Source organism: Phoxinus phoxinus, assembly GCF_949152265.1.
Source record: "Phoxinus phoxinus genome assembly, chromosome: 12".
NCBI classification, from domain to species: Eukaryota; Metazoa; Chordata; class Actinopteri; order Cypriniformes; family Leuciscidae; genus Phoxinus; species Phoxinus phoxinus.
The window spans coordinates 38,707-48,904 of record NC_136887.1 but is presented as its reverse complement, the minus strand read 5'-3'; the positions used below and the strand labels follow the sequence as shown (position 1 = coordinate 48,904).

At 41.4% G+C, this 10,198-nt stretch overlaps 1 protein-coding gene across 1 annotated transcript; it reads left to right on the top strand.

Annotated features, from left to right (window-relative positions):
- The first annotated feature begins 502 nt into the window (after window positions 1–502).
- On the top strand, window positions 503–2,449 carry LOC307008339 (uncharacterized protein). Its single transcript, XM_079631080.1, has 3 exons — window positions 503–1,183; window positions 1,273–1,383; window positions 2,099–2,449. The coding sequence occupies exons 1-3, from the start codon at window positions 793–795 to the stop codon at window positions 2,359–2,361; spliced, it is 765 nt and encodes a 254-aa protein (XP_079487206.1). The 5' UTR covers window positions 503–792; the 3' UTR covers window positions 2,362–2,449.
- Window positions 2,450–10,198: the final 7,749 nt, after the last annotated feature.

The following is a 10,198-nucleotide window of genomic DNA, read 5'->3' as shown; positions in this document are numbered from 1 at the left end:
ATTATAAACAAATCATTTATTTAATCAAGCTCTAAATACAGCTCGTTCTGGATCCATGGTAAGAAGTGACGTCACGGTACGAAGTGACGTACCAGCGTTTGCATAATGACCGCCTCCAGCAGAAGACAGTTACGCTTTAAGCGCAAGGCAACTACGCTCATTTCGTATCATTGTCGCGCCCGCGCGCTGCGCGCCTCACAAGTGTTCAGTCGACGGACAGCGAGTGGGTCTGTGTACAGGGAAATTACGATGCCACGCAGATGTGCTGTTCCTGGATGTGGACAAACAACATCTGTGAATACGCTGCAAAAGATCCAGTCGTCAGGGAAAAATGGATGCACTTTATTTTTTGCGGACGTCTCAGTCACGGCAGTGTTAGTTTAAGCGTGTGTTCTATACATTTGAAGGATGACGGTTTTGAGCTTTGCCAGAAAACTGTTGCTCAAAGATAAGTCCGTGCCGACTATTCTGGGCTCAACATCGACGACGCAAACTGTAAAGCCGCGTTTCCACCGCAGGAACTTTCCCCAGGAACTAGGAACTTTGGGGTGGTACTCGGTGTGTTTACACCGCAGGAACCAGGAACTAAATGAAGTTCCGGGTAAATATTTCCCCCTCCAAAAGTCCCTGCTCGCGAGGTAGTACTTTTTCAAAGTTCAGGAACTTTCGGGGGCGGGACTTGTGCGCCGACCATGCTGATTGGTTGTGTTCACGCCGCATTTGGATGACTTCACGCAGCATTTTCTTTTAACCGCCATTTTTAAAAATCCATTGCGATTCGTGGCAGCAAAAATGGAATTTAATAAAAAATACGACCGCTGGACCGACGACGAGGTTCAGGCATTGTTAAGCGTATTTGCGGAAGAGGAAATCCAGCGGGAACTGGAAACGGCAATCCGCAATGAAAAGGTATACCTGAAAATATCGAGTCGGTTATGCGAGCTGGGCATAGTTCACACTGGAAAACAGTGCAGAGAGAAGTTAAAAAAATTAAAACAAGATTACAAGAAATTAAAGGATCACAACAACAGAAGCGGTTCCGATCGGCGTACCAACAAGTGGTTTGACCGCCTGGACGCGTTGTTGGGACACAGGCCGGCCTTTTCTGGAGCCGCGGTGACAAAAGACTCGGCAATGGCGTTGTTGGAAACCATTCAGGAATCTGAGGACCAGTCGGTTGAAGGTAAATAATATCACATCTACATGATAATAACGTCTTAAACTCGTTGCAGTGATAAAGCAAACTAACTTTTTTCCAACGTGTTTTTACAGATGAAATGATTGGACCCAGTGATTTGCTGACAACGGAGACCAGCGTGTTTTCCCCTGCTATTACCAGTAGCCCTCGTCCCATGTCTCCAGCTGAAACGCACACACGTCGAGGTATAAAACGTTTTCTGTTGACAAAAATGATACTTCAAAACTGACCTAATTGTACTCCTAATGGATTTTGGGGCATTTTTTATTGTAAACTTAAATGGCCCCATGATAAAAAAATATGGAGCATGATAGCCCAACACAAATAGTTTAAAATCAAGTTTGTTGTGAAAACACTTTTCCAATTGCTAATACACAATTTTGTAAACTAGGCTGGTTTTATCAGAATACTTAACACAATTCACAAAACTACACACCCAAAATGCAAAATACCTCATATATCCTGCAAAATGAAGCACTGCAACCAAAACTACAAATAGCATTATGAAAATCAAACTTTTGCACAAAATGGCACACACCTCATTCATATTACCAGATGTTTGCCAACTACACACTGTTGGGCATAATGAAAAGCACTCTCATCTTTAGTATGCTTTGCCATAATACTAAAATATGTTCAAACTGGAGAAAATTATTCAGATTGTTTACATCCACAGAAATATTTGCAGATACACACGCATGCTGTTGAAACATTTTTTTTTTTTTAAAGTCAGAGCAACATATGCACAGCAGATATATTTATTTTGTGCCAGTTTAAATAATTGTGCTGTGCATGTAATTTTAGTGTGTTAGCAATTTAAAAATTGTAAAATAAGTATTTTATGGTTTTATTGTTTCAGGGTGGCCTTGTGTATTTATTGTCATGTGTTTCTTCACTTAGGGAAGAGGAAAAGGGATTCTGACTTCCTTGATGCGCTGAGGGACATGGAAGATGCTAACCGGGCCGCCCTGCAGCTTGGACAAGAACAGCGTGACAAATATATGCAGCTGTTACTTGAGAGCCAGGCTGAGGAAAGAGAGATGAGGAGGCAAGAGTTGGCATTCCTGCAGTCAGAAGCGGAAGAAAGCAGACGTCAGCAGAGGGACTTTCAGGCCGGGTTTCTGTCTGTTCTTGGACAATTTGCCCAGTCATTCAAAAAGTAGCCACTTGACTGAACACCGTCTCTGAATTTGCACTTAAAATTGCACATTTGTATTTAATTTTTTCTTTGCACAATTGGCATTTATAATATGTATATACTGTAGTGTTTGCATTCCTGCAATCAGAAGCTGCAGAGAGACTTTCAGGCCGGGTTTCTGTCTGTTGGACAGTTCGTCTAGTTGTTAAATACATTTTTATTTGTTTTTTGCACATTAATAGTTTACTGTTCTTGTAATTTATTGCTATTCTCTTTGTAAGTAATACTTTTGTGTTAAATAAAGTTTGTAAAATGTGACTTTCTTGAGATCAAGTGCCTTTTCATTTTCATAATTTGGTAACACTTTACAATAAGGTTCATTTATTAAACATTAGTTAACTACATTAGTTAACGTTAACTAATAATGAATTGCACTTATACAGCATTTATTAATCTTTGTTAATGTTAATTTCAACATTTACTAATACTTTATTAAAATCTTGTTAACATGAGTTAATGCACTGTGAACTAACATGAACAATCAATGAACAGCTTTATTTATATTAACTAACATTAACAAAGATTAATAAATACAGTAACAAATGTATTGCTCATTGTTAGTTAATACATTAACTAATGTTTAATAAATGAACCTTATTGTAAAGTGTTACCCATAATTTTAGGTCTTATGGTAAAGTTTGAAATGCTGGTAACATGCTAAAACATTTCACTCATACTATATCGATAAGTATAAATATTCAAAATGCTCTGAGGAAGTACTGACTGGAAATGTATCCATTAAACGCCAATAAGCTCAGTATTTCACCAGGTGAAAGTGCACATTTGTATTTTTTCTTTGCACAATTGCCATTTATAATATGCAAAAATAGTGTTTGCATTAATGCAGTCAGAAGCTGCAGAGACTTTCAGGTTGGGTTTCTGTCCGTTGGACAGTTCGTCTAGTTAAATACATTTATTTTTTACACATTTTATAGTTTACCGTTCTTGTAATTTATTGCTCTTCTCACAATTGTATTTTCATTTTGTAAGTAATACTTTTGTGTTAAATAAAGTTTGTAAAATGTCACTTTCCTGAGATCAAGTGCCTTTTCATTTTCATAATTTTAGCTCTTATACCTGCTTCTAACCTGCTTAACCTGAAGTCACTTATGAAATTACATTTTGTATTTATTATAGAGTCAAAAAAAAAAAAAAAACTACAAATAACAAAACCGAATGAATGAAAACCAAAGCATGATTTAGAAGTAATCATTTTTATTTACTAAAAGAATGTTACACAGTAAAAACAATGTATGCCAGGTGTATACAGCATAAAAAAGCACATTACAGCCTCTGAAGGTTATTTTTCCCTAAAACATAAAACAGTGTCTGTAACCAGCGATACTGCAGTTTACTACATTGTAGTCAAAAAGGTCATTAGACCTGTACGTGCATCTAGACCCTCGGCCTCTACAGTGGGTGACAGTGCCCCGTCAGGCTGGTTGAATGTACCCGTAACCCATTCTTCTCTGAACTCATCACCATTCATTTCACAGAGGTTATGCAGAACACAACATGCTATCACCAGCGATTTGACCTTGTGTGTATTGCAGTCATTTCGTTTTAGCAAACACCTCCATCTGCCCTTTAGTCTGCCGAAAGTATTCTCAACCACGACCCTGGCTCTGCTTGTTTTCTGGTTGTACACAAGTTGTTGGGGTGTCAGTCGTCCGTTGTCGGTGAAAGGTTTCATCAGCCAGCTCTTCAAAGGATAGGCTGCATCACCAAGGACGTAGTACCCCACATCATGTCCACAAATGTTCTTTGTTACATCAGGTAGTAACAAACCCCTATCCACTAGCTCCCACAATCCTGACAAACGCAGCACTCTGGCATCATGCAGGCTCCCTGGCGCTCCAACAAAAACATTCCAAAAGAGACCCCTTCCGTCCACAACAGCCTGTAGGATGATCGAATGCCAGCCCTTTCGGTTGAAGTACTCTGTGTGATACTCCTCTGGTCCAATAATGGGGATGTGTGATCCATCAATTGCTCCTACACACTGTGGCAAACCCCATCTGCGCTCAAAATACGCCGCCATTTCTTTTAACTTTTCACTGTTTGGTAACTGGATAACTTCTGGCATGAGTACCTTCTCAACAGATGAGCAGAAATCGTGAACACAGTGACACACAGTAGCAACTCCGACTCCAAATAAATGAGAGATGCTTCTATACTCTGAGTTGGTTGCAAGTTTCCACAGTGCAATGGCGATTCTTTTTTGAATGGGTACACAATGTCGGTAGTTTGTGTCATGTCTCTCCAGTTGTGGTTGCAATCGACGACAGATGTACAGAAACGTATCCTTAGACATCCTGAAATTCTTGATCCACTGTGCTTCGGTGAAAGTTGGAACCACGCTGTCCCACCATCCCGTTGTTCTAGTGTGCATCCATACCGATCGCGAAACACGACGCATTCGATAGTACTCGCATATCTAAAACACACAAAAGTGGCAAAAAATAAGTTGATGTAATCGATAATAACATTATTCAACACTCTGCTTTATTTTGATGGATTCCTTTCTTACCAATCTTGTTCTTTCTGCCCGATGGCGCGCGTTCGTCCCAGCCATCTCACGGTCAATGTCCGAAATAGCTGATAACATACGTTGTCTAACTTTATATCTGGCATTACGAGCTTTCTGAACATGCTTTAGTGTCAGTGCTCGTCTCTTTTCTGCCGTTTTGTTCATTACCTCGTTAGTAAGCCAAAACATCACAAACAACAGCATCACAGTTTGAATCTTCTCCATACTTGTTATGTGGCGCTCAAACTGTTTACTCTCCGTCGGACCGTCGCAGACTGGGAGTAGCAGTCGCGCGCAGTTTACGTCACCAGACTAATTTGCATAAGCTTCCCGGTACTTTAGACCGCGGTGTAAACGCAGAAAGCAACCGGTCTGGGGCAAAAAAAGTTCCTGGGAAAAAAGTTCCTGGGACAAATTGTTCCGGGTAATTTCGGTGGAAACGCGGCTTAAGTAATGTATTTAAAACTTTAAACTACTTTTTAAATACGCTGAAAGATCCAGTCGTCAGGGAAAAAATGGATGCACTTTATTTTTTGCGGACGTCCCAGTCACGGCAGTGTTAGTTTAAGCGTTTGTTCTGTACATTTGAAGGATGACTGTTTTGAGGGAAAAAATCCCAATATGATGCTTGGCTTTGCCAGAAAACTGTTGCTCAAAGATAAGTCCGTGCCGAATATTCTGGGCTCAACAACGACGACGCAAACTTACTTTTTACCATGGCTAATATAAACACATGTATAAGAGAATCTTGAAAATATGTCGCCTTTCTAGTAGGCCTACATGTGATAGAAAATTAAAAACGTTGCCTTTATCAATGCTGCATCTTCAAATATGGCATGTGCATGCATTTTTGTCCGTGGTACACCCTATCATTTCATTGGAATTAGTTAAATAATGTTAAACTGTTAGCTAATCCGTTTTCAAGTGTCTCGGGTTAATTTTTTTTTATTAATTCAAAATAGTTTCACTTTCCATGTGGACACGGGCTGATCCAGTCTTCGTTGTTGTGGTGATCGTTCATTTTCCTCTGATTCCGGCTCAAACATAATAAGGTTTTATCATTGCAAGAGCCATCGCTTGGCATGCATCACCCGCTACTAAACAGTTGCGCCGAATCCGCAAATGTTCTGGCTGGGGGCGTTAATAATTGATGCATAGGCACTGACGTTAGCCAATCATAACAGTGGGCGTTAACACTGAACTCTTTAAGGGGAAACACCCCCAAAACAGACTGTTTGAATCAGAGGATGAGAAACAGGGTGGGAAAAGGTCATAAATCACTACATTTTAAAAGTTTTTTGTAAAAAAAACTATAGTAATACTATATTTGCACCTAAGGGAACATAATAATGAAATAAAAAAAAAACATGTCATGACCCCTTTAAAGCAGTTGCATGTTAAACATCAGAAGGCTAGCGCTTACCATGCTCAAAGTCAGGGGGCGCTAGAACGCTTCCATCAGACACTGAAGTCTCTGTTAAGATCTTATTGCACACAAATGAAGGGTGATTGGGAAGATGGTTTGCCCTGGCTTCTTATGTCCGCTAGGGAAGCTTCACAGGAAAGCACAGGGTTTAGTCCAAATGAGCTTGTGTTTGGACATTCAGTGCGTAGTCCAATGTCACTTTTGTCTGAGGATTTGAAGGGTGTTGATCCACCGAGAAATTTGTTGAACTATGTAAGTGATTTTCGTAGGAGATTGTATGAATCTTGTGCACAGGCAAAAGCAAATTTGGGGCATTCACAAGATAGAATGAAGCGGTTGTTTGACCGTCGAGCAGAGGTTCGAGTTTTTCAGTCTGGTGATCAGGTACTTGCTTTGGTGCCAGTTGTGGGCTCTCCTTTTCAAGCAAAATTCGTAGGCCCTTATACTGTGATACGTCAGGTTTCAGAGTTTAACTATTTGATTGAAACTCCTGATAGGAGAAAGAAGGCTCGTGTTTGCCATGTGAATTTGTTGAAACCCTATTATGTACGTGATACTATTGAAGATGCTAGCCAAGAGGATGTTAATTCTCTTTTTACTTTTGAGAATCAAGAAGGATCCCAAGTAAAACCCGTGCTTGTGGTTGGCGCAAGGGTGGAAACATCTTTAAGAGGTATTCCTGAGGTGCCTGTCTCCGATGATGAGGGTCTGGATCCGGGTGAATCGGTCACACAAGGCTGTTTTAAAAACACAGAGGCCCTTGAAAATTTGGGGGTGATGAAGCATCTCCCTGATGTTCAATATTCGGATGTGTCTGCTTTAATAAAGGAGTATGTGTCTCTTTTCCCAGATATTCCCACACAGACAAACTTAATTGAACATGATATTGATGTGGGGGACGCAAAACCCGTTCATCAGCATTATTACCGTGTTCCGTTGGAGAAAAAGCGACACCTAGAGGCTGAGGTTGAGTATTTGTTGGAAAATGGGTTAGCGGAGCCTTCTTATTCCAGCTGGGCGTCTCCGTGTATTCTGGTTAGAAAAGCCAATGGCTCTCATAGATTTTGTACAGACTATAGGAAGGTAAACCAACTGACTAAACCTGATTCCTTTCCTTTGCCACGAATTGAAGATTGCATTGATCAAGTTGGGTCTGCCATTTATGTTAGCAAATTTGATTTGCTAAAGGGTTATTGGCAGGTGCCTCTGACAGCTAGAGCCCAAGAGATCTCTGCATTTGTCACTCCGTCAGGCCTTTTTTCCTACAAGGTTATGAGTTTTGGCCTGAGAAATGCTCCAGCTACGTTTCAGCGATTAATAAATCGAGTTATCTCTGGCTTGGAAGGTTGTGCAGTTTACTTAGACAATGTAGTCGTCTATAGTGACACTTGGTCAGAACATCTAACTCGGGTTAAAGCTTTGTTTGATCGTCTGGTTGCGGCTAACCTTACTGTTAATTTGAGCAAATGTGAATTCGCTAAGGCCACTGTAATCTATCTTAGAAAAATTGTAGGTCAGGGTCATGTATGTCCTGTTCGAGCTAAAGTGGCCGCAATTGACCAATTTCCTACCCCTACAACAAAAAAAGAGTTAATGAGGTTTCTTGGAATGGTTGGTTTTTATAGGGGGTTCTGTCAGAATTTTTCTACTGTGGCAGCTCCTCTCACCAACCTGCTCCGAGATAAAATCAAATTTGAGTGGACCTCTGTGTGTCAGAGAGCATTTGAGGATTTTAAGTCACTTCTCACTGTCTCTCCAATTTTGGTTGCACCCAGACTGGATAAACCGTTTAAACTGCAAGTTGATGCTAGTAATGTGGGAGCTGGAGCTGTTTTATTGCAGACCTCAGAAGATGGTGTAGACTGTGTGGTGGGGTACTTCTCTAGAAAGTTTAATGCTTATCAACTTAACTATTCAGTTATTGAGAAGGAAGCATTAGCTCTAATTTGGTCACTAATCCATTTTGAGGTTTATGTGGGTTCAGGGGGAGGACCATTGGTGATTTTTACAGATCACAATCCTCTAACATTCCTTCATTCTTTGCAGAACCCAAACCAGCGACTCATGAGATGGTGTATCTTTCTACAAGGGTATCATCTCGATATAAGACACATCAAGGGTACAGAAAACGTGATTGCGGATGCTCTATCAAGAGTATGATGTGTTACGATGTTGTTTTCTGTTTTTCTTTCTGCTTCTCTCTCCGCTTCTCTCTCCAGCCTGTCTCTTCTCCTAGGTGGCGAGGGTGATGAGTAGTATGGGGAGATGGATTCTGGAAGATGCTGTGACATTAGTGTTATGTAGCCTAGTACAGATTTGTCTATTTATTTTTTTTGGCTTTGTAGGTGTACATCCCAATTTAGTTAGGGGGGGGGGGGGGGGGTATTTTGGATTTATTTTTTGTTTTGGGTGGTAATCCTGAGTGGGGGTACACTTCAGTGTTCTTCGGCAGTCCTGGTTATGGGATTGTTGAGGATGCTGAGTTCAGTGTTTAAAGTCGCCCCGAGCTCGGCAAGCCACTGAAGACTAGATAGGATTTAGGTAGTTTGTGATGTTAGTTAGGAGGTTGGGATGTACCCTGTTGGATTTTTTTTGTTTTGTGTGTTGTATAGGGGTTTTATCTTTTAAGGGGGGGTGTGTGACGTGCCTTTATGGCTCGTACAATTATAGTGCAGTGGGGGGGGGGGGGGGGCTTTTGAGGTAATTATGTGAAACACCTGCAGAGAGTTATAAAAGGTGATGGTTCTCTGACTTCAGTCGCTCCTCGGTTACCCTTTAGTCTTTTGTTATTTTGGGTTGCTGCTTTATTTGTTTATTATTCGTTTGCTTCATGTATTAGTTTTGTTTGGGATTTTATGTTTGCAGGCCTGTGATTTGGAGCGCGTATTTGGGGTTTGTGTTCATGACGCAGCTTATTCTTTATTTAAGTTGATGTCCTGAGCGGAATGTTTTCCGTCATGTTTTTCTTTATTTAATTATGAGTTGTTAATGTTATTTTTGTTAATAAATACTTTTTGATTCGCTTTTGTTCTCGTTGCCTCCCTCATTTGTCGCGGCTCAGAGCCGGCCGTGACACCAAAAAACACTGCTCTCTGTATTTTGGCATGAAATTAACCCAGATCCGCCAGGAGGGACCCTTTATCAGCTTTTTTCATTAAATGAGAAGGGATAAAGGATAAACCCTTGTCTAATAAGTTCTCTTGTGCTGGTGTCAATTGAAAATGCCGGGACAAATTAATCACAGAATTTTTTTTATTTACTTTTTTAACCACATCCTTCCACTCGGGGCCCTGGCCGAACGGCCCCTCTAATCTTTTAGCTGCTCCTGCCAGTGCCGCAACATTGCTCTGCCTGTTCCTGGCGTCCAGTGCAGCTTGTCGTCACCCACCTGGAACCGCTCCCCCGGGAGAAGGGGAATACTGTGGCCCGATTCCTGGGTGCACCTGTTCAGGATTTTCAGGTTATCCTGATGGTTCCCTGGGAGAGCCTGGTCAAAATTAACCAGAGGGACGCGAATATTCGCCCCCGGGAATGCCCCCTTTACTGCTTCAATAAGCCTGCCCAGGATTTTTCCCAACGCCTGGGAGTTGGCGTTGGTCCGGTCGTTTATTCCAAATGATAGGATCACTTGTTCCGGCACCTCTGTGGGTTTGATCCTGTGTTTCAGGATTGTATACCCATCCGCCATTGTGGCCCCTGGAAAACTATGGATCTCCAGATCCCACGCCGCTGTTTTGGGCATCCGTTTTAGATTAGAATCTCCAAGTATCAGCACAGGGTTGACCGGGACCAACGACCAACTCCCGGCCTTCTGCCTACCCTCATGGAACACATGAAGGCTCTCCC